We start from the raw sequence: 25,458 nt of genomic DNA on the forward strand, positions 1-25,458 counted from the left end.
ATCCGACAAATATCGAGAGGAGCATAGCAGTCAATCTGTATTCTAAGGGACAGAGCGGGAAACGTAGCTGGGAAGCAGCTAACCAAAAACAAAAATAGATATACTCCTGCAAACACGCCAACTAAAGCAGATTCAAGTATTTGGATGGATTTTGCCACTTCATAACTTTCTCAAAGACAGCTTTTTTAATAATATGAGAAGTGGTAATGCTGCAGTTGTAATTTCTCCCAAATCTTCTATTATTCTTCTCTTTTCAGATATAGTATATGCACCAGCAAGCGAGAAGAGAAAATAACTTTTTGACCGACTGATTGTTGCTATTATCGACCTCAATCCATTCAAGAAGCTGCAATATATTAGGCCTTAGGAGGAGGTGTTTTGATTTGGGCATGAGATTGAGAAGGATATCATATGAATAAGAACACTCAAAAAATAAATGCGTAACATTTTCATGATTCACATGACAAAGACTATAAGTAGAAGAACAGAAATGTTCCTTTTAAGTAGAGCTTCCGCAGTTTTCAAGCATAATGTTTTGTCCATTATAATATTTAATTTTTAAATATTGTTGAATAAATTATTAATATTTAATCTTAAACCTAGCTTTCCAGTATACTCTCTGCCCTGGGCGGGAGAGAACTTCGAGTTCTAGAGAATGCGATGCGAGAAGGATGATGAGCTTGAAATACCCAAATCTAGCAGGCCTTGGCGATTCACTTGGGAAAGCCTAGCTCACATCCCCATACTCCGCCTCTATCTCTTCAGCCCGGATGTCGGCGATATCTCAGCCCTGTGCCGCTTTGTCGAGGCCTCGCTCAGACTCGATCGCTCCCTCCTCCTTGTCTCTTGGCATATCGGCGACGAAGGAGCCGTAAGCAACGGGAGATCATTCATTTGGATTCCGGTTCCTAGAGTTCTCATTAATCCGGAATGCTCCGTCGACGTCAAGGCGATGGCGGACCACATCGAGGTAAAGCTTGTTCTCCTTCTTCCAGTGGATCATCCCGTGGAGTCAGAGATATGGGGCTCTCCTGGGATGGACCCAGATAGGTGCCTACCTCTTTCTCTTGGTTCTGGTGAGGTGGCTTCTTTTGATTTTGCTGCTTATTTGCTTTGCCTGCGATCTTATTCAGCTGATAATACAGTTGCAGTTTTTACTGATTTGTTTGGGGCGGCTGCAGCCGTCTATAAAGTTGATTATAAAACTGTTATTGTAAAATATATTGTTTTAATTGAATATGTGTTCTCTTTAAGGTAAAGACAATAGCATTATAAAATTTCGGTTAAAGAAATCATTGACCTCAATTGCATCGCTAGAGCACACAATGATGAGCTTGGTTACATAAAACTGTTATAAAAACAAAATTTTGAAACACAATAAACAAGTGTTGTTCAAATGCTACCGTGGTTGTAGTTTGAAAAGCAAGGCTAACAACCACGCAGATTCAAAGCTTGTTTAGCATGATTGTCATTTGAGTTTTTGTGAGTACAATTTTTTTCTTACATGTTGTAACACCTTTGTTAGGATGAGAGGCTATGAAATTAGAAGTTGTATTCTTTTACATGTACATATGGTGCTTTCATAGGCATCTAACAAGTTCAGACTAAAGAACCTGAACTTAGCAAGTCCTAGCAATAAGAGCTCGACAAAAAATGATCACCTTCTCTTCTACTGGCACTCGCTAGCCAAGGGATGTGTGACTCATCAGGGTCAGACAAGTCAAAGAGTGGTCACCAGTAGGATCTGTAACAAACTTGTACATACCCATTCAAACTCTTAAAAGCTTTTCTCTTCAATGTGAGACATCCCCCCTAAAGGTATTGTCCCTCTCTCAAATTGACAAGTCACTATCAACATTTCAACACAACCACAGGGAAGGAGTATCTCATGAGGTCAATGATCCGATCCTTCATGATCTGAAGGAAATTGCCCTTCATATTTAATGGATTGATAATTGTGCATATAAATTCATTGGCATGCCCGGAGGATGTAACATGCCAACTCACCAATTTGCTTAGAAGACTCACCTTACTTACTTGCCTTGAGATCGAGGATTGAGTCGAGGAAGAAGAGCCATATAGGTGCTTATCAGGCCATGATATGTGTCAAGCATTGTCCACAATGCGCTATAATTAATGATGTATTTTTTTTTAATAAAATTTTTGATGTAGTTTTCTCTGTAGCCCTTGGATTCCTATAATTAAAGGCCGAAAGAGACACATTTTGGATCTATTTAGAACATTATTGATCTATTAGAGTAATTTTGAATTTTTTTAGTCTTTTCCTAGATTTTCTGAATCATTTACCTTTTTTTTTTTCACAATCACTCTACGTTATTAGGTTATTGCTCTTGTGTTACTTGCTATTAAGGTCGGGTGTCATATACATACATATTTGGATCCAACATCCTAAAAGGTCTAGTAAGTGTGGATTGATGCTAGTCATAGTTTAAAATTGCACCATAAGTGGTTCCTTTTCTTACCTTCCCCCACGACAGTAGTGGGCTCAACCATCAATGGCGCTGCAACAACCATAGTGGATGCCATCTCCTTAACGATAATTGTCTCTGTTGGGCGCGCAACAAAAGATCACTTAGCCAACCTAGCGATCAATGGAACATCATCAGAGCTTGAGGAGAGCACCACCCTCCTCGGATCTTTAGGAGCTGGTACTTTAGTAGCCGCTTCCTTCATGGTCGCCGTTTCAATTGCAGGTGCAAAAGTCGGCGAAGCCACGCCACACTTCACTTTTAGCACCTTCATGGGGGTAGGAAAAACCAACTCTGATTGCCTCAGAACCATGACAAGACTCACCTCAATGATCCCCACTTTACTCAGTGTGGACTTCGAGCATTTTCTGCTTCTTCATGCTCCTTGAACTTGCAAATGGTTGCCCTCCTCACTCGCATAAAAGTGGACATCGCTAACTTGATGGGGTTCATCTCCACTTTTTGAAACAAGTTCAAAATTCATAAAGGGTAGAGAACTCTCATTTCTCAAGCTGGTGCTCATAGAAGGGAGAAGTGAGTACCATCACATGATAATCATGATGATGGATCTATACGACTCTCGAGACTACAGTAACGACAGGGCAATCACTTGTACTTATTTTTCTTTTTACTCTTTGATAGTTATAATAAGCGCTATCATTGCCAGGTCCAAAGCTCTGGATGAGAAAAGTGGAGGGTTGTGTTAGGTGGTCGTCATCTAGTGTATAACTTGTCGAATAATCATGACATATTGTTGTTGTTTGGTAGTCATAAAAAAAGCTTTTCATTAGTTCTCTTTTCTTTTTCTCAACTCACCCTTCAAAGGGACAAGTGAATTGAGAAACTAATATATACTCCTACATGTCCCTATGGGGGTGTTTTAGGCGCTCAAGGGTTGATCCTTTGGACTTTTCCAATTCTCACCTCGTCATTATTAGATTCGAAGGAATTCGCTCTTTGAATTTAACGGCAGGGAATTGTACATATAGACCTACCGACATGCTAGAAGACTTACCATACCAACTCACTAGCTCACCCAAAAGATTTGCCTTGAGATCGAGTACTGAGCTGAAGACAAAGAGCTCCATGGGCGCCTTTCAAGCCATGATATATGTCATATATGGTCCATAAATAATGTGCTTATTTACCTTTGTTTTATGTAGCTTTCCCAGTTTCCCTGTATTTCTAAGATAGCCCTATAAATAAAAGGTGAAGAGGCTCATCTTGGATTGTTTTGGGAACATTATTGATCTCTTAAAGCATTTTTATAATCTCCTTAGTTTTTTTCTTAGATTCTCTGAATACTCTGCTTTCTAAACCCTAAACACTCTAAGTTTGCAGGTTCTTGTCCTTTGAAACATTTGTATTCAACAGAAGTTATGATTTTTAAAATATTTTGGGTCTACTTTATTGACTATATAAACTTATTGAAACCTTTTTGCCTTGAGGAAATGATCTGTTCTATGATAGACTGCGTGAGGCATTTGTTTAATTAAAGAGGTTGGAAATAGAAGAGACAATTAATAATTTTATTGCATATGCAGATGTTTATCGGATAAAATTGGAAACTCTGGATAATATTTTTTTTTGTGTATTCACAGAGGGAGTAGTATAAAAAATTTCGTAAAATCGACATTTATAAAAAACTGTTTAGCTGCTGTGTTGATGTCCAAGACAAGCGATCTTTCATCATTCATGGTTTCCTTATGCTTCGCTGTTTGCATACCTTTCATTGCCGTGCTTGTAGTTGATTATGTGAAGGTACGTTACATTGCATCATTTGTTACTGTGGATGATCTTACAATCAACTATAACAATTAAAAATAATTGGTGTCCAAGTTAGAATCTAAATGCGAATCATTGAGAAGAATTGTTGATTAAGAACTCTCAAAGGATCTATCTCGAAATAGCTATGTTGAATTTGAGGTCTTTTTACTAATATTGTGACGTTATTTGATATTAAGAGAGATTTTTAAGAATGGCTACTAAAATTGTTTAACAGATAATTAACTGCGGTTATATACTTAAGTAGTCATGATTGTAATTCTGGCTTCTAGAAGTGTATTTTTCTAATTGAATGCAATAAGTTCACCACTTTTGCATGCATAATCTGAAATAAATTTACATGTTCCAAGATCATGCTTTTAATTGACTACATCAGTTATTGATTTAATATTCTATCACTTTTCTTAGGTTTGAGATATTTCTTTTTTTTAACTATACAGTTTATTACCAGTAGTTGTGGTAAGTGAATAACTTTCTAAATATCTTGAATGGCTTGACAACTAGGAATTTACGAGTTGTAGACATTCAACTTATATTCCATAATCTTAGCAAAAGTTGACTGACATGTTAAGCAGAACATTTCTTATTGCATTATTTATGAAAACTTTTAAATGGAAACCGCCAAGGCACTCATTTGGTTAGATAAAACTGAAAAATTGAAGACATTACTCAGCCATTTGGTTTTGGTTCTTATATTGCTAGTTCATCTAGCAGGTTTTGTTTTTCCACTATTCGATTTTATTTTATTTTTTTTAGCTTGGTTCATGTTTTGTTACAATTTAGTTCATGGGTTGAATGGATATTAAAATATTTTTTATTATTCTATAATATAATTATACAATTAATTCATTGACTTAATTACATCCAAGTTACACTTTTTAAAATGGTATATCATGGAGAGAGTTCGACAATACCAAGTTCACAAACCCAAGATTCATGCCACAAGTCAATGCAGCAATTACCATATATGATATGATTTCTTCAATTAAACAATTTTTTTTTCTAAATAAAAAAAGAATGAGTTACTAATGCCTATATATGGGATCATTTTTTTAAATTTGTCATTTTTTCTAATTTCTAAAATAATGATGATGAAAAAAAGAACAATTGAGTGTCAGAAGGAGATAAATCATAATAATCCCTAGATAAACGGTACTAGTAAATCACCTACTCATCTCTATTTGTCAAAAGAATCCTTATAAGACTGATTGCCAAGCTCAATAGCGTAGCCCAAACTCTATTTAAAACCAAATTTGGATACATGCATATCATGCATGCACGGTATAAGATAAGGTTGTAGTATAGATATATATTCTATAGTTGAACATGGTGAAGTTGATGTTCGTATTCTATGTATCAAGGAATCTTAAAAATGGCCCCTAAAACTCTTTAAAAAAAAGTATCAAGGAATCTTATATTTGCATTTGTGGAAAAGATCATATAGCATTGGTTTAAATATGTTAATTATTGAAACTTCCATCTTGAAAGGCTTAAGCATTTAAAATCAGCAAAGTAAGATTCTAATCAACCATTTGTCAACTCGTGTGATATTTAAGTGTTAAAACTAGGAATTTGAGAAGAAAAGTCTTACTTTATTGCATAAATTCTTCCCTATATATAGATCTATACAAGATATTTAATAAGGAAACAAATAACTACATAATAATGAAATATAACTCTTCCAAAAATCGGCTGCCCATCTATGGAAGGTGTTTCAACTTGATTCATGAGAGCTTCCCACGGATTGCTCTTTGTGACCGTCGGATCCTTTGCACGAGGAACGGCTATATTCTAACACTCCTCCTCAAGCTAGTAATACAAATATGTCATTCCCAGCTTAGTAATTAATCACACAAAGTAGAGTTATCAAGTTCCTTGGTGCACCATAGAGTCCTCTATTTTGGTCAAAACTTTGGGGTAAATTAGCTTTAGATATTGTGACAGCGGCAAATGATAGCGATGAAAGCTATATCAAGCAGGGCAATAATGAAGGCTGCATTGGTTATAGATAGGATAGCAACCACAAGAGAAAGACAGCAATGAATGCGGTTGAAGGGAACCTAACCTCAAAGTTCCGACAATGAAGGTCGGTGGTGAGAATTTGTATTCCCCAGGTTTCCAGCGATGAAGGATGTATTGTGATATAGTAGCAATAAAGGCTGATTTGATCATGTCAGCAATAAAGGCTGATTTGCTTGTATCAACAATAAAGGCTGATTTGGTTATATCAACAATAAAGGCTGATAGTGGGAACTTTGTACAGTTCTTCCAGGTGGTCCAGCTATCTCCTTAGCACGTCCAATCATCTTCCCCAATTTCTGGTCCTGTGATTGCAAGTGAAGAGGATGCATTTGATTTTTCAAGAGATATCAGGAGTCGTCTCAATTTATCAATATCTTCTTTATTAAATTCTCCAAGACTGGATTGTGCTTCTGGGTTGGGCTGACTTGTTTCAGCTCTTTGATTCCACTCCTTATTGGGGGGTTTTCCATGTATCTTCCAGCAATTTTCCTTTGTGTGTCTTAATTTCTTGCAATAACTGCACCAAAGTGAGTCTTTGTCTTTGAATTTTGAGAAATCTTTACCTTTCTCCTTCCACGATTCTTTGCTCATCACCATTGCTGAACTTTTAACGACCTTTGGTTCTAACATCACTCCTCGTCGGCTTTCTTCCGCGTGGATGAGAGAAATGGTTTCATTGAGTGATGGCGTCTCCTCTTTGCCAATGATCTTAACTCTAACTTGGTCAAATTTTGCATTTAGTCATGCAAGAAAATCATAAACTCTATCTTTTTCAATAAAGTTCTTTAGGATTGCGGCATCTTCTGGAAATCTGGTTTCTATGCTTCTATAGTGATCAAGTTCTTACCACTGATTTTGTAGAATGGTGGCATACTCCGTCACGGTCTTACTCCATTGCTTTGTGCTTCCAACTTTGACTTTAATTTCAAAGATTTGAGCCGCATCTCGAGCTTTGGAGAAGGTCTGTCTAGCATCATCCCATATATCCTTTGCAGCGGAAAGGAACATAAATGTATCGCTAATTTTTGGAGTCATGGAATTTCACAACCATGACATAATTATGGAGTCTGCTTCATCCCATGCCCCAAAAGTAGGATCTCCTTGTTTTAGTCATCCTCCAATAAGATGGTGTATTTTTCCTTTCCCCTTTAAATAGGTCTTCACAAATTGAGACAACTTTAGGTAGTTCTTCCCATTTAGACGATAGGAAGGTTGCATGTTTTGGAGATCACCTCGTCCTTGGTGCGCTAGCGACTCCTCATTTTGGTCAATGCTCTGAGCGGAGTTAATTTCTGACATTGGATAGCAATGAAGGCTTCCTAGAATTTTCTTGTTCGACAATAAAGGTCGAGATAAAAGGATATATTTTTTTTTTCATTTTTTTCTCCGGTTTTAGTAAACCGAACTGAATTTTAAAGGCTCGAATCGAGCAGCACGGTGTGGGCTTTTTCCGCACGCGTCAATCGCTCCCCTTATGGCAGCGTCTAGAGTCGGCGTCGGCAAGGCAAGGCACGGATCGAGTCACGGCTAGGGTACGGTCTTCCGCAAGGGTTCATCTTCGGCACAACTTCGTTCGTCCGGCGTATCCGAGCGAGACTGGAGAAGGAGCGTCCGAGCCCCGTCTTCAAGCAGTTTCTTCTTGTCTTTCGACGTCTGAGAGACCGTATTCTCCCGAGTGGCTTCTACCTGAGCTCGACCGAGAGATACAACTAGTGTGGCTGAGAGTCGAGCGGCCCCTCTTGCGTCGAGGCTTCGGGTTCGTCTTCCGCTAGGCTCCGGTAAGACCTCTTCCCGCAAGCGGCTTCTGATTTACTTCTTCATCTTCTTTTTTCTCCTTCGGCGATCTTTCTTCCACGACAATGAAGGCCGTTGGCTCTGATACCATGTTAAAACTAGGAATTTGAGAAGAAAAGTCTTACTTTATTGCATAAATTCTTCCCTATATATAGATATATACAAGATATCTAATAAGGAAGCAAATAACTACATAATAATGAAATATAACTCTTCCAAAAATCGGCTGCCCATCCATGGATGGTGTTTCAACTTGATTCATGAGAGCTTCCCACGGATTGCTCTTTATGACTGTCGGATCCTTTGCGAGGAACGGCTGGATTCTAACAAAAAGTATTCATTCAAGTCTATATTCTTGAAGTGTTTCTTTGTTGAAATTCTTTCATAAATCCATCCTAGATCATCAATCAAATAGTAAGTTTTTATCATGCTTCCATCAATTAGCTCTATTTTTGCTGTTCAAAATATTTTTGTAAGTAATGTGCAATACTTAGATACCTTAGTTTAGGTGCTTGTGAACTACTGTAGCTTTTTCATATTAAAATCAAATTAGTGTAATTGGTGATACATATTAGAAGTATCTGAACACGAAAGACAGGAATTTGCTGCAAAACGTAGAAAGGAAAAACAGTTTTATAAGATTAACCCCTCTACTGGTAGCATGCAAGATCCGATAGTGATGTTTTGATAATTCTAATGTTTTGATTGCTTTGGCAATAGATCAATGACAGCATTCACTCAGAAAGTTTGATACTGTTAGGTGAGCTCACTACTTAAAAATTGTTCAAAATCCAAACTGAAGTGTTCAGCTGTAATCTGATTCGTGATGCTTTATGTCCACAAATGACAAATGAGTTCACCAGTTGACTTGTCTGCATTCAGCGTTGGCTTTTCAAATTATTTGCTTTTCTTCTCTACCTCTAATTTTATTTTAGTGATTCAGATATAGAGAAATTTTCTTCCGAAGGGGTGAATATTTTCTGCAAGTCCTGCTCAGCCAAGTTAACTAGGCAACCTCTCAGGTAATAATAGTATTGTGTAATGAAGAAAGCCTGCAATTAGGAAATTAATTATCAGGGAAAATCATTCAATTACCACGAAATTCTCTTGTAATCCAGTAACGTAATTATTTAGCCAAGGAATTTATATCATATTGAAAACGTTTAACCATGAATCTCTAATTATCAGTATTCAATTTTTTTTTTCTAATCGGCTACCCATCAAACTTGGTTCTTGTTTTGCAATGCAAAATGGTTCCTCAGTTCCTTGACTCTTTATTAAGAACCAAAACAGTCCTATGTGATACTAGTTTGGTTTTTCTTTAAAGAGCTGAGGGGGCAAAATGGTCCTTTAATATAGTTGGAGACTATTTTGGTCTTTCATAAATAGTAAAGAGATCATTTTAATCCTTTTCTCTTTTGCAGTGTGTTTAGCATTCTTTATTTGTTGAATTTGTGACATTTAGATGCTCTCAGCCCATTTTGGAAGTTGTTTGTATTTAGATAGCTGAATGCTTACTCTCTTTTTAACCATGCAATCTTTATCTTTGAAGAAAATTTGTAGAAATACCATCAATGAATTGGCAAGAGATAGCTGATAATTGGTTTGGGGGATGTTGTTCATTTGGAAGTGTAAGTGAAAAGTTGGTGTCTAAATACTTGGATACTTTTGATTGTAAAGAGGGAACGTGTCTGTTAGATAGAGCTTCAGTTGCTGTCTGCGAGCATGATCTTGAAGGTATTCATTTAATCCTTTGATGGAAATTCATGTATCTTCTAATAGGATATATGATTTTATGTTAATTGATGAACTTTGCTAATGAAAACCATTACCAGAATGCTGGTAATGGGATGATTAACTGATTACTTTATAACACCAATTTGCATAGGTGCCGTTTTGGAAAGAACAGTTTCAGATTTTGGAATGAAATCTTCTGAATCTAATGATACTAGTTCTATGCGTTGTGATTTGGTTTCATCACGAGCATGGTCAGACACTAGTGCACATGAAGTGGATTCATCTTCTAATAGTAATCAGCTTGGTTTGGTTGGAACACAAAATGATATCAACATGGATTGTCTGAAGGCTAATCTTAATAATTTCTCACTAAATAATGAGAAATCACTGTCAGAGTCTATAGTTGAAAGGACTTCAAAATGTGACTTCCATTGTTGCATCGCTGAGAAAGTACAACATGCTGGTGGAACTGAATATGAAGCTTCAATAGCGGCATGCAATGCCCAACAATCTTTAAAAGTTTATGGAAGTGGTTTTATGGTTACCTCTGCCAATCTTTCAAATGATGTAGAATGCGTAGAATTTTCTTGCAGAAATTGTTCATCTCCCCTTGGTTCATATTCATGTGTACAGGGTACAACTGCGCCAGTAGTTGGTGGAGTCCGATTATTTAAGTGTTACATATCCACTTCTGTTTCTACTGGTGCTCCTGATGATGCATTCAAGTAAGTCTGGATACAACTGAAACGAACTACTTTCATTTATTCACTAAACTTATATGCAACTTTTTATAACAGTGCCTTTGAATGTCTTCCTCTATCTAATAATGACCTTTGATTTTATTTCCCATGTTATTACAACATTATTCAGTTAAAGGTGTTATAATTAGTCCTCGTGGCTTTCTCATGTAGACATGGTTTAAAATTGCGCAATATGAGGCTCTCCTTGAGGCCCGCCTTTGCGCAATTCCAGTAAAAAACGCCTCGATGCTTACGCCTCGAGTTTTTTTATGAGGCTTGCGCCTCAACTTGGTTGAGGCCCGCCTTGAGGCCCGCCTCGCCTCACGCTATATATATTAAAACTTGCATAAATCTTGAAGTAAATGCCCGACATTGAACTCTATAGGAGAGGAGGAAGGGGAGAGAGCAGTTCATCATAATGATGATTCAAATGAAGAACCCCTTAGTGATGACAGTGCTGATGACATATGAGTTCTTATGTGATATGTCATTGCTATTTATTTTTGGAAATTGAAATTATATGTTAATGAAAAGAATACTGGGATTTGGGAAAGATAGAATTTTGAGTTGAACTATATTTCATGTTGTCTTATTATTGGGATATTTTGATTTCACTTCATATCTTATGCTTTTTTATGTTTTATTTTATTCACTCATTAGCATATAAAAAATGAAAAATTTTATCATTTTATGTTTATGCAATCTTTTGATTTTGAGGCTTACGCCTCAAAACGCCTTGAGGCTTACGCCTCGCCTCACAAATGAAAAACGTCTTAATACCCGAATACGCAATTTTAAACATTGATGTAGAGACTACTCTATCAAATGTGATAACTGATAAACCTTATTGAGAAGAAAAGATTATTCTTATACTTGTTATGTGGCAACTCATTCTAATTTTGTAGCCTTTTTTCTCAAAAATTGATATATTTTTGTATTGGTGTGAATTTATTATATCTTAACTATGCTTCGTGTTTTATGAGAATACCCATGCTCCATGACTCAAGTCTATTTGGTCTGAAAATTGAAGGGCTTCTGCTATCACATGATATAGATGTCTTTGGTTCTTGGGTGCTGAAGGCCTTGATAATAACATATATAATTTTCTCTTCCTACTCTAGACACAAAACTACTAGCAATTTGAGTTAAAGAAGTCTTCATCATCCGCATCATTGCAGTTGATTCAAATAACTAGAGATGTCGGTCAAATGCAATATTAATTTATGAATATCACTGGGCACGTGGCCTAGTGGTATGGCTCATACCTTTAAAGTCCTCCAAAGAAAAAAGGTCAATCTATTTTAGTATTTTATATCTTTGTATGTTCTAACCAAATTTATTTCTATTTTTCTATAAATTTATTTGCTCAGAATCTCAGATTTCAATCAATTTAATTGAATTTTTGTTATTTGTACATCCTTTACTTTGTAGGGTTAGTCTACTTTCTTTCTTATGGTCTCACTGCTTTTATTGTTGTTCTATCACATTGATGGTACTGGTTGTAAAATGCCAGTATTCTGCACACGCAAACCGGCATGTTTTGTTTGTTGTCGATGGCTGATGGATCCATTTCATTAAAATTGAAATGTGGTTCACCACAAAGCGCACCTTTACATAAAATTTAACTGGATCAATACTTATTTGTACTGTTAAGTGCTTGAATTAACATCTCTTTTAAAACATGATGCATCGTTCCTATTGGGTGGAGTATTAGGTCTGATGAGACTAGAGTTTTTGTTTTTGAGTAGGACTTATACACTGGAAAGTATCTTTACAAATCTGCTAATTGAGGGAGCGCAAGAAGAACTATCATTCCGTACAATGGTATGTGATCTGAGGACAAGGTTCCCCATGCTACAAATTGTCCTCTTAAATTCAAGAGCCTGGTGTTGCTCTGGCCATTGCTACGAAAATGCTGCAACAAGAGGACTTCCTGCGATACACATGCAACCTGTGGTTAAGGTTCTTTTTTCAGATTGTAGTGCTTCCACAGACGCCAATTCAGTGTAAGTTTGACGTTCCTCTCTTATAATCTAAATTCAATTTAATATTGAACTTTATCATAATGCATCTTCTACCTAAGTTATCGGATACATTGATTCGAGGCTATAAAAGGAAGCAAGACATCATAGTATTAAATTTTCCTATTTCTGCGTCTATGTAGCCAAAAATTACAGCAACATTAAACTCAACGTCCAAGTGAAATCGCTCTGAAGCATTATCATTTAGGCCACAACTTCTTTTCTCATTCATATGAATGGCTTCATGTACCTATTTGTAGATTATTTACTGTTGGTGTGCCTATTTGTTTTACACATTTATTTTTGTTTACAGAGTTGCTAAGGATAGGTCAGTCCGGAATGGTACTGAAGAAGTGTACATGATGAATCGTGAAATAGAAGGACTTACAAGATCATTAAAATCATCAATTGCTAAACTGCCGCATTCATGCTCTTCATTGCAAGGAATGTCTCTGTCATTCCTAGGAAGGTAAGAAAAAATTATCGTCTGCCTACATGTTATGTAAATCGTAGGGCTGGCAGAATTTATTTGTTACCATTTTAAATGATTCGATGCACTTCATCTGTCATTATTTTTTTGACAAAGAACTCCTTGGTCAAGCATTTGTTATATATATATATATATATATATATATATATATATAAAGATGTAGATGCTTACTAGAAGGACTAATTATGCTAAGCAAAGGAAGCCAACTAATAATGTTTATTAGTAGACTTAAATGGATTCGTAACTTTTAGTTGAGGTTGATCGAATTCACTAACATTTATTAATATTATTTGTTAGAATTCAAATATTTATATAAATTAATGATTGATATTTTCATCATATTTATACTTCTAATAATATACAGAGTTTTTAAAATTAAAAAATAGAAGAACCCGAGCCAAAAAGATAATAAGAAGTTATCAAATAAACAAGTTAATGACTTTTGAATGAGCATTTTATCAAAATTTAATGAGTTATTGTTAAAAAATAAATATTTTTGTTCATGAATATTGAATCTAATGTTGTTAGTGGTGTTCCACTAATATCTTACTGTAGATCATGTAATTCGTAATTGTCTTGAATGCATTTTGAAGCAAAAGTTCTAGAATTATTTTTCAGGCGAATGTGTAGAAATCTTTAGTGCATCTCAAGCATTAACCCTAGAGTTTATTTTAGGAACCAACGCCGGCATAAACAACAGTCCCAATGATCGTCTTAGGTGAACTTCAGGCAAAGCTTAATCAATTGACGTTAATGTGAAATGACTAGGGTTATGCTTTAGTTATTAAGGACTGTTAAGATCAATTAGGAATGCATAAGTAAAACATGATCACTTGGAGCAGCTAGGGTCAAATTTGGTCATGGGTGGGGTCAATTATGACCATATTGCCTTAATTATAGCAAAGATAAACCTATGATTATTATAATTAAATTAGTCAGGTTCCACTTGGATTGATTGGGCAAAGCAAGCAAGGGCTGGCTTTGCTTGTACAGGTTTTTAAGGGACAAATTATCTTTCAGGATTTCTAGGGATAAATGAATATCATCAAAAAAATAGGATATCCAAATAAGTTTCCTGTAAGTGGGAGAGGGAGAGCCAAAGAGCAAGAGTAATGGCGGAGTGAAGTTTTTAGAGTTCCTTGCGACTATAATTTTAGTTGGCACTTATTTAGGCATCATATATGTTATCCTTATCAAGGGTTTTGGTGGCACATAATTTTATAGTAAAATTATGCTTACTGTAATGGACATGGTACACTGATCGAATTTTAAAATGATTAAGAAAACTTGAATTGTCCAGAAGGGTTTCTAAATAGAAAGAAGCTGACTGTTGGTATTTGAATGAGGAAGGAAATTGGAAGGCAGAGTTTCTTTTGGAGTTATAGAGCTGTCTCTTTCTGCTTGGGAAAGGAACATAATTTCAACAAAATTCTTAAAATGGTTGAAAGTGGGGTTATTTAGGCATAAGCTAGAAAGTGTTTGATGTTTAATCTAATATACATAATTGTGATCAAATCAATATTGAATCTTCACATGAATCTAGCAGGTCTTTAAGGGAACTTGGAACGAATGTTCACATTTCTCAAGAGGAGCAATTTCCAAGAAGAAAAAAAGTTGACCAACAAGTTGTTCGACAACATCTCTCAGAAATTTAGTCACTCTCCTTGCAAGGCCACCATAGTTGAACTCGCCTAAATAGAATCATTTCTAGAAATCGCATGTCCAACTAATCTTCCAAAGAGACTGGTCTAGATAAATTTGAGCCATAGATGTCACTTGTCCCAATAGCAGTCGTTCATCAGCGGACACTCTCTATTATCAAAGTTACTCGACAGCCATTGATATCATCTTCCCAACCATAGGAAATCCACACACCACAAAAGCTACAATTACAATTTGTGAAACCCAACTTTGATCATGTATGTCACATTTGACTCAATTTAAAATACACAATCTCAACTTATACGAAATTTAACAAATTGTCATTATTGAGTTTTACTCGTCAAATGGAGCATTTTGATATATATAAATGTGAAGTATTTGAGAGTTAGAGAATTTAATCTAAATTATATTTTTCCCTAAATTAAGAAATTGGATTATTGTTTAAAAATTAAAAGCACTGTAGCAAGGGTAAAAAATTTTAACAGGTGGCTTACATTAAGAAATTTTATTAGGTGCGGAGTGCGGACGGGGTGAGAACCATCCGCACAGACACAGGGTACCAAGCGGTACCCAGTGGTACCGAGTGGTACCGAACAATACCGAGCGCGATTTTATACTAGTGTGCTAATAATTTCTCGTTTGGGAAGGGGGTGTTCGAATTAGAAAAAAAAAAAAAACGTCGATAAAGAACCAAACCATGATCTTGGACACGTTCTCTTCACGTTATAGTTGAACTGCTCTCTGAGTCGTTTAAATGAACATGAAAATAGATGAAGGAAGGTTATGCTCTCTTACGCAGTTCAGTTGAGAACCTCGTTTGTTTCGGAGCCCTCATCAATCTGTTGCAATTCTCTACCTCCTGTTCTCACATGCGAGCTGAGTTCTACCCCGACACTTGCACCCACCCGACCCCACACCACTTGAAAGTTCGTTAGGGATGTTAAGCCCTATAGAACTGGCCCAAACTAACCAAGAGAGAGGTGAATTGGAAAACTATAAAATTAAAGATAAAATTCCAACCAAAATTACCACAAACAAAGTGCAGAAATTAAATAAATACGGAAGCGATAATTAGAAAAGAACACCCCGAATTTATAGTGGTTCGATCAAACTTTGACCTACATCCACTCCTTAGAGGCACCCTCATTTCATCCATGATATACATATAGAACATGTCTTCATGTTAATGTACACATATACATAAACCAACCCCCATTTCATCCATGATTGGATGTCATAGAACCCAAAAAGAAATTCGAGAGATAATAACAATCTGCTGCCAAAACAGCCTCAGCATATGGCAAAGAATCAAATATTTGGCTTCGTTTGGAATAGCTTTGTTCGTGCTTCTTAAAGCAACTTTTTAGTAAAAAAATTAAAACTTTTGTACTATTAAGTACTTTTTAGTAAAAAAATTAAAACTTTTGTACTATAAAACTACTTTAAGAAGTAATAAGAAAACCATCCCAAATGAAACCTTAGTACTAGTGTCACCTCCCTCTATGATCAATTCAAGGAAAATGAAAAATATTACTTAAATAAATAAAAAATAAAATTAAAAAAAAAAAACTAAGGTGACATCGCTAGAAGCAGAAACAGCTGCTTGCTTAAGCAGTATGTCTTGTATATTATCTCTATTATAACCTACATGAGTTTGATCCAGACTTCCATTCTTCCAGCAGCCGCTTCATCAAAACCTCAAATTTCTCTGCATGTGGTCCGGGCCTGACCGAATTTACATTCTTCCATTGTGAGCAAGGATCAGAAAACCAACTCCTCTTTCCAGAGCACCAGGCACCTGGAGTTACCCAATGGTATTTTCGATGGAGAATTTGTTCGTCGATACTATCAAGCACCGCATCATCTCCCCGAAACTTCCTTGAAAATGGCACTCCACTGGCACACATTTTTTCAAAATGGGAATGGTTTAGAAACAGAGGCTCCATCTGAGGAGGATTATCCCATTCCATATACCTAAGGTCATTGTTCACTGTCTTATTGTGGAACTCCACGGAGTTGCAGACAACCGACTGAAAATAGGCTTCTTGGGACAATATTACATTTGTGAAGTACAAAAGGAGCATTCTAGGAAGATTGTCCCAACCTAAAATACAGTACTCTAAGAAGGATCGGCTAAGAATAACCCATGGGGAACCTGTAAGATCCAAGACATCGTAGGATGAAACCAAGAAATAACAACAGACTAGATTAATACAGGAACTACGAGCGTCCAAGGCTTGCCTGTGAAGAATTTGAAAGAATCTGGGGTCTTGCGCTTCTCGGAAGCCTGGAAGTATTGAGATCTTTTTGATAAGTAGATGCCTGCATCAACTATTATTGGTTGCACCCTCTGAGACCTGCATGAATTCAATTGCATTAGGTTCACATCGAAACTAAGGGCGAAATTTTCTTGAGAAGACTAATATACCAAATTGAAAGCATCAGATAAAAAATGAAATGTTTACATACTCTTTCCAACCGAGGTCACTTGTGTGATCAATGAAGTTAAGATCTCGTGGCATGGAGGAGAAGACATGGATCAGATCTGGAAAGAAAAAAGAAGCTGTTTACTCAGATGAAATTCTTTTTTTTGAAACTAGGTTAGATGAAATTCATTAAATATAAAAAAAATGTGTATATATCCTCCTTTTTTTTCAAACGGATTAGACTATGTAAATATTTTCACATTTGTTAAAATATATATATCCTCACCATCAATCCTAGTTAAAAAGCTAGAAGACAATGTTATGCAAATATGTGGCAGATAATGCACAGATAATGCTAACAGCTAAACAAAGGCAGAGGAAGCAAAGCATCACGTTCCAATAAATATTTTGAGCTGATAGACAAATGCTAGTCCTGCACAAAATAAAAGGAAATCCCAAACAGCTGTGACGAGATTGACTGTCCAGTGATAATACTGATGAGAACAAGATACATAACAATCTGGGCGGCATCATCATCTTCATTTCATATTTCTGAACGCTCCATAAAAAGGTGACATTTGAAATTCCATAGCATTCCTCGGTAAAGAATCCCTTTCAAGTTTTTGAGGCTTTCTGTATTTAGGGTTATCTTGTAGCTAATTTCTTTTGCTTGAATATTAGGGTTATCTTTATTCTAAATTAAGATATATCCAAATTTGGATTAGAATTGAGTTCAATTTGTATCTTGTAGCTAATTTCTATAAATAGATTTTATGACTAATAAATAATCATTGAAAAATTAATTAAAATCTGACGATTATCCCTTTTTATCTTGCTCCTAACTGGGCTCCCCCCACCCACGCTCTCTGTCCCTCCCTCCCATTAAGTCCTCTCTTGATATTCTACTCCCAATCATAACTTCTCTTACTCCTGCCCTACTATCGATCACAAGATCAACATCACAGCCTTGATCCTCATTTCCTTTCGGATGAAGGTTCACTACTTACTGTAGACACATCCAAGATCCCGGCTCCCCATTGTTTCCTTCCTCTTCCTCTGGGACATCTACCTCCAAGCAAAAACAGCCGCCTAAATGCAATCCTAACAGCCGTCAAAATCACTTATTCTCACCATGTTGTCCACCATCTTGAATCAGAGTATTCTTCTTCATAAATCAGTAAGTCTTCAAGCATGATCATCCAAACCAGTTCAAGTGGCACCTCAAACATTCAGCTGTACGATCTCATAGCCAGCCATAAAAAGTTGCTTATGCAAGTATAGCACCGATTGTTGTGTAAATACCACCAGAATGTCACTGTTGGGAAGAATGGGTTACCAAGGGGTTGTTAGCATATTTTAAAGCATCGTAGCAATACTAACTATTTATAAATTGCATTGAAGACCTACTTATTATAAGGGAGACAGTTCAACCTAGAAATAAAATTATTTAATAATTTACTGAGGAATGCTGGAATATGGAAGCCTTCTTCCATTTCTTGACAGTCAAATAAAACAACTATAGTTAAAATTTGAACATCACACCAGCCTGTGCAGTAGCTCTGTTGTTAAATATGTCACCGTACTTATAAGAAACACGACTATTAGTAAGCTTACTATAAAAAGACTGGCGCCAAGTAGCTCGGCTAAGATTATGCAAGTTCCTCCAACCTAATTAGGGCAATTATAGGCTCCTGAAAACTCATTCAAGATTAATCGAAGAAAAAAAAAAAACAATATAAAAAAATAATAAGCATAATGCCAGGTTCTAGAAATAAGGTAATAATCTTTGCTTATAAATTAATTGAAGTGCATAAACAAAAAAATAGAAGAAAATCTCTAACTCAAAGGTCATTGGCATTCATAAAGAGTCTCATAAAAACAATAATCCAGTATCACTGATAAAATTATTTGAAAGGCAACCCTCAACATTTAGCCAGACTGCAAAAATATTCTAGTAAAACCACTAAAAATATCGTGTCTCCTCTTAATTGACTGAAAGAAGCCTTGTTGTGTCCATTAAACTAACTCCGGCATAAGCATTTAAAAGAAATTTTAGTTGATTAGAAGAAAACTTTTGAGTAGCAGTTTAAGGCCACGAATGTGCTGTTTTTGTATAAATATTTCAAATCCTATGAAATGCTTAGTCTTGGCATCTTTGTTCATAACGAAAAACCTTCATAATGTTTAGTAACTTGTTGCAGAACTATTTGGCAAGAGCCAAAGTTATACAATATCACAGATTTTATAATGAAAAAAAGATTATGTAAACCCAACCGCATTTATCTGTCCATTTTTTATTTTTAACTGATTTCTTGTCTTCTGTTAATATATGAGAACCTATATGTACTTTGGCATTGACCAAAATGACATACCAAACTTTAAAATGTAAAAGGTGATTGTTAAAGAACAGATTATGCAAGACAAAAAATAATCCAGAATTTTCAAGTATTTTAAAACTAGTTTTAGGATTTTATTTCAGTTTTTATTGTATTTAATTGGTCTATTTTTATTTTGAATTAGATGATAGAATTTTTAGGATTTATATCCCTCTCTCTCTCTCTCTCTCTCTCTCGTGAAGATTTTTTTTCTCATGGGAATTTTGATTCCTGTGACTTTTCACAGCCCCTCTCCTCACAATGGCACAAAAGCAAAGAAAAGAGCATTATCAGTTTACTCAATCTCTTTTGGCATGAATCCAAAAGCTTCCTCACAGTTTCTTATCTTAGTCTATATTATATCCTACCTATATTATTTCAACAAAAACTTTATTCTGTCTCATCTAATGGCAAATCCAAGGGAGAATAAAGTAATTCCAAGGAAATTTAGAGAGAAGAGGATGGTCAATGATGAGTTTATCCACATGAGTTAATCCATCAAATCAAATATTTTTTTACTGATATCAAAGTCAAATTTCTTGAAGGTAATTGTATCTAAACCCAACCAGATATTCATTCCTTACTATTACCCATTACAGAACACGGCCAAATTCTGCAAAAACAGGAGTGAAAAGAAAAACAGCCAAAAACCTTAATCCTAGTCGTAAGTTTTATAAATTTTTTGTACAAAATGCATTAATTATGCCCTCTAAGATACATCTTAAACATAAAAGCACTTGGGTGGACCTAAAAAATTCTTCATACCCACAGTTGAAATCAATGCTATGAATTTATTGTCATGTTTCATCAAGCTCATAGACATGTAAGTTTACAACATTATTTCAAATATGGTTCGTACATGTGTGAAATATATGCTATATAATACATCATATATCAGGCCAATTAGTATCAGAGAAGTTATGTCCTATAATGAATGGTTGAAATATTGTATGATGCTATTAGATGATGCAGAAGTATAGAATAAAACTCTAATGATTGCACATAAGATCATAATTCTTATTCTTCAATATGATAATATAATGAGCAACAGTACAATAGATCTTATGTTTACAAGAAGTCATATTGCAATTGTGATTCTCAAAACACGCCCTTAAGATTGAAGTGGGCATTGCCAGAAGTCCACAGACAATTAAATTGTCAATCAGACAACTAGGGGTCACGATTAGAAGGTAGAAAATCTAAATCATTGGATGTTGATAAGGATAGTATGTTAAGCATTTCCGACCGAGCTTAAATGGCCAACCATCTAAAATTAAGGATGAATTTTAAATTCAAATTTGTTTAATATAAAAATTGTTTTTTATTTAACTTGTAAGTTCAAGATAGAGTTTCTTTTTTTTTTTTTTTTTTGGGGGGGGGGGGGAGGGGGGGGAGAGATAAGTATATCTTCCAATTTATTTTACTAGTGCAAGTTTCGCTATAAAAACCGCAAATTCCTATAATATAAGTCAAATCTCATAAAATCATTTATATATTTCTATTACATAGCCTTTCTAAACCATTGGATTGTGATGAGGACAGCAGGGTAAGCATGACCGACTGAGCTTAAATGACCAAACAACTAAAAATAAGGATGAATTTTAAATTTCAAAACTGCTTAATATAAATTCATTTTTTTTTTTTAATTTTAAGTTCAAGATAGTGTTTCCTTAAATTGTGGGCTTTTTTTTTTTGGGGTAGTTCAGGAAGAGAAAAATATAGCTTGAATTATTTAACTACTAATATTTCCTATAAAACTACAATTTCTTATAATATAATTCATTCAACTCCCCTAAAATCCTTTCTATATTTTAGTCACCACTCCTAAGGGTTTAGTTTAGGATGAGATAAATATAACTTGAATTATTTAACTACTATAATTTCCTATAAAAACTGCAAATTCCTATAATATAATTCAGTCAACTTCATAAAATCCTTTCTATAATTTAGTCACCACTCCAACAGCACATCCGCCCCCTCTTTTTTTTTTTTTTCTCAATCCATCCAGCAGCTTCTCAGCATTGCTTCTATCGCCGTCAACCCCTGCTGCTGCCAGGCCAGCCGATGTCCAGACACCTCCAGAGTATAGATCATGCCAATGGTTGCTGCTGCTGCTCTCAGAAGCTTCCCAGGCACTACCTGGACCCTGCAGGAAGGAGAAACTATCTCCAAACTGCTCTTTACAGCAATTCTGAAGAAGAAAAACCAGTTGCTGTTGCTGTCCTATGGAGAAAGAGTCAAATTCAGGGAGCAGACTTTCTGAAAGCATAAGAAAACAGGCAAAAATCAGAGAGTGGGAAGCACCAACGGGCACACAAACAATGCTTGAGGTACATTTAATTGGTCCATAGATAATTAAAGAATCTCCATAAAAATTCCTAAAATTCGAATCATTCTAACCTCTTAATGGGGACTTGCATCATAATGTCAAGAGGCTAGCTACGGATCATAATGTCTCACAACATACTATTATGCATAAAGGCATCAACTCTTTTCACATCACTACTGTTATCTCACTTACACTTACTAATGTATGTTGCATGCTATATTTAATTGTAAATGCCATCATTGTCATTCTTAGGAATCTTTCTCGCCCTAAAAAATCCAAAATTTACTTAACTATTCAATGCCATCTTTTAGCCACATCATTGAACACACTAATTACTAAGCATGATTTGCTTATGCATTCTATGCCTGTTGACAACATCTCTAAGCATGATTTTCAAATTTTATGATTACATGCTCGTCAAGTGGCCCCAAATGTTTAGGAAGTGAATGATAAAGAAAGAAGAAAAAAAGGAGGAAGATGCTCTACCACCTAAGAAAGCTAAGAAAGGGAAGAAATCTTAGCATCCTAGCCAACTACAACAACAGATGTCATCACCTTAGCTAGTACGATATTATGGCATTACTGTCATGTTTCAAAAACTTAGTGACAATCAATAACATATTTTAGCAACTTCAGTCAAATTAGGATAGAGAACTTTGTTTTCTTGAAAGAATCAATAGAAGGAAGCATGGGGAGCCATTGACTAGTCCATATCAATCTCTTGCTAATGATATTAATGATGACAAAGTATCTCCTATTTTTTTAATAATATTTGGATCTCTTTTTCAGAGGGAGTAGGATATTTTAAATTGAAGATGCTAAAAGGAGGAGTAGGATATTTTTAAATTGAAGATGCTAAAAGGAGGAGTAGGATATTTTGAGATGCTATAGCTTTGATAATTTTGTTCCCAACAAAAATTATTTTAACTTTTCTTTACATATATGTAATCATTCAGGGGAGTTTTTTGTGAATACTTCTTATCATTTCACCAACATATGTGTGGTATCAAAAAAAATGGGGAGTTTCTTGAATTCCATGAGACAGCCTGGTTCATGAGCCCATTTTAATAATAATAAATATATGCATAGAGGTTGCTAATGTTTTGAAAAAATATATAGCTCATTTGGGACATGTAAATTGATTAAAGCATCTAGTGAGAAAAATAAGAGTGTTGTTAAATGCCCTATTTCTAAGTTTAGTTTGAATTTGAATATGATGTAATACAAGTTTTATTACAAAACTTGGATAAAAAACTTTGAGAATGATGAACACCATAAAATGAACAAAATTAAATCTGGCTTTATAAATATATTTTAAAATATTTATTTACTCTTAGTGTTACCATACACTTATATAGAATATCATAAAATTAACATTTCCTTGTTGTGCAAAATATAAAGTTGACGAAACCATATGAAGGCACACAAGACAGGATCTTGTGAAGTCTAGGAGTTTTGATCTTGGAAAGAGATCATACCTCCTAGGGCACATAAAGGGATTGCATGACACCTACAATTTTGAAAGGCAACAATTAATTTCAAGGTAATGGCTCAATGGTTTAACTAGGTATTTGAGGATCCAAGGAATGATGGGGGTAGGGAACGAAAACATGCTTAGTTCCTTGATCCAGTCTATAAATGCCAATTAAAGTGCACATATTAAAACCTAATCTAATGTACTCAAAAGCTACACACTTTTAAAATAAATCCAGGTATACAAATCAAGAGTGTTCTTGAAGCTTGAGATGATGGAATTGAAGCGCTGAACATTTCTTAGTTCTACTTTTACTTCGGAATTTGGATATGATGTAACAGAAGTTTTATTATAAACTTTGATCAAAAGCTAAAAAATGATCAACTCATGCAATGCACTCGAAGAGGAGAAAATATATGCAAGGAGTTTAGTTTTCTGTTTTTATATTTCTATAGTACTTTGTTCTTCTATTTTGTTACCTTCTTGGAGAGAGAGCTTCGTTATAAGAAGGTGATGTCTACTTGCCCTAACTGAGAGGGTAGGTCGTGCAATATTTTTCCACTAGTTGTAGAAGCAAGGGAAGGGTATGGTGGAAGAATCTAAAGCAAAGATGCTTACCTGTGTACATATATGTATACATAGACAATTGGATTGAACCATGTAAAAACCTTTGTTTTTTCTTTCATTAATTTCATACTTCATTTTATTTGTGACATCTTCGCTCACGCTATGATCTTTTTCTACTCACTCGTGAGTTGACCACTGTTTGTAGAAATTTGAAAATTTCGAAAACACCCAATTGACCCCCTGTGAATGACATACCATGAAAAGCAATTATCTTATAATTTTTAATACAAATATTTTATGATTTGATCAAAATGTAAACCTATTTTGTGCATGTGCCTAACACTCCTGCTGTATTTTGCACCATGAGCTCCTGATTCAATTATTTTCTTTTTTCATTTCAATTGATTCTCAACATATTAAGCTGCTATGAATTTAATAGACAATTTTCACTAATCCAAAGTTTAGACAACCATTGCAATCATTGACACGCTTCAACCATTCCACCAAATCAATCAGAAAAACCTTTTTTTCTTTCCTTCAAACAATTAATCACTTACCATCCTGCGTGACGAGCGGATAATCTTCAGCAGTAAGTGTCACGAACCAATCCCACCCTTTATCCAACCGCAGAAGAACTGCAGCGGCATTCAGTGTCGCCGCAAGCCCGGAAGGCCCCATGTACGTCATCGCGCCCGCTTTCCCCACTACGTCGACGTTCCCGAACGCCCTAATCGCCGGCACCGCCAGCTTAGTCGCCGATGCCAGCGCGGCACGCTCTGATTCAGGCGCATCATGCGAGAGGTGGAGAAGGTATCGATTCCTCGGGTGGTAGACGGCGAGTAGTAGCCGGAGCATTCGGCGGCCATCTCCCCGGGCGCCAGATATGTAGTAGGCGAACGATGGCGGGTGGCGCCGCCCTTGGAGGACATAGGCAGGGTCTGGCAGGCGGGAAAAAAAGGCGGACGAGGCGGTGAAGCCGGAGATGGCGGAAAGAAAGAGTAGAACAGTAACGAATGAGACGGAAATAATGGGGAAAAGCCACTTCTCTGCCGCCATGCCGCAAGCGAATGCAGGTATTAGGGCTAAAGAAGTTCAGAATCAGTAAGGATCGCGGCGTGCGGAGTTTGAGGCTTGGCCTATAAAAGTTAGGGCTCTCCTGGATCTCGTCGCCATGGCTTTTTCGTGTAGTAGGTTCAATGGTTGGAGACGATCGGATTTTGAGATCTATTGTCTGCGAATTCCACTCGTCTCTCTCTCTCTCTCTCTCTCCCCACCACCTTCGCTTCCCGTGCAGGCTGCAGTCTCTGTTTAAAAAATTGAACAGTTTCGCAGCTGGGTTAATTTTATCACAAGTTTAGGATGTTATGCTATCACCCAATCCAAATAAACAATATTTAATAGTTAATACACTGTCAATAAAATCGATAGATAAAGATACGTACAAAAATAATACTTTCTAAGCCATTATTTATTTCAAATTCTGTTCAAGATAATTTGATTGTTTGACATATAATTATATATATATTTTAAAATTACGGATTTTTAAT

At 35.8% G+C, this 25,458-nt stretch overlaps 2 protein-coding genes across 2 annotated transcripts; one reads left to right on the top strand and one right to left on the bottom strand.

The window, feature by feature from the left end:
• The first annotated feature begins 616 nt into the window (after positions 1-616).
• Positions 617-13,173, top strand: LOC110114919. The gene is made up of 6 exons (XM_020847963.2): positions 617-1,076; positions 9,034-9,112; positions 9,643-9,827; positions 9,979-10,552; positions 12,316-12,573; positions 12,902-13,173. Exons 1-6 carry the CDS (start codon positions 656-658, stop codon positions 13,059-13,061), a joined length of 1,677 nt encoding a protein of 558 aa, XP_020703622.1. The 5' UTR covers positions 617-655; the 3' UTR covers positions 13,062-13,173.
• Positions 13,174-16,272: 3,099 nt separating this feature from the next.
• Positions 16,273-25,209, bottom strand: LOC110114911 (beta-glucuronosyltransferase GlcAT14A-like). The gene is made up of 4 exons (XM_020847955.2): positions 24,469-25,209; positions 17,210-17,285; positions 16,982-17,097; positions 16,273-16,895 (listed from the first exon to the last, which is right to left on the bottom strand). Exons 1-4 carry the CDS (start codon positions 24,965-24,967, stop codon positions 16,378-16,380), a joined length of 1,209 nt encoding a protein of 402 aa, XP_020703614.1. The 5' UTR covers positions 24,968-25,209; the 3' UTR covers positions 16,273-16,377.
• Positions 25,210-25,458: the final 249 nt, after the last annotated feature.

The sequence above is a fragment of the Dendrobium catenatum genome, unplaced genomic scaffold (genome assembly GCF_001605985.2).
Source record: "Dendrobium catenatum unplaced genomic scaffold, ASM160598v2 fragScaff_scaffold_133, whole genome shotgun sequence".
NCBI lineage: Eukaryota > Viridiplantae > Streptophyta > Magnoliopsida > Asparagales > Orchidaceae > Dendrobium > Dendrobium catenatum.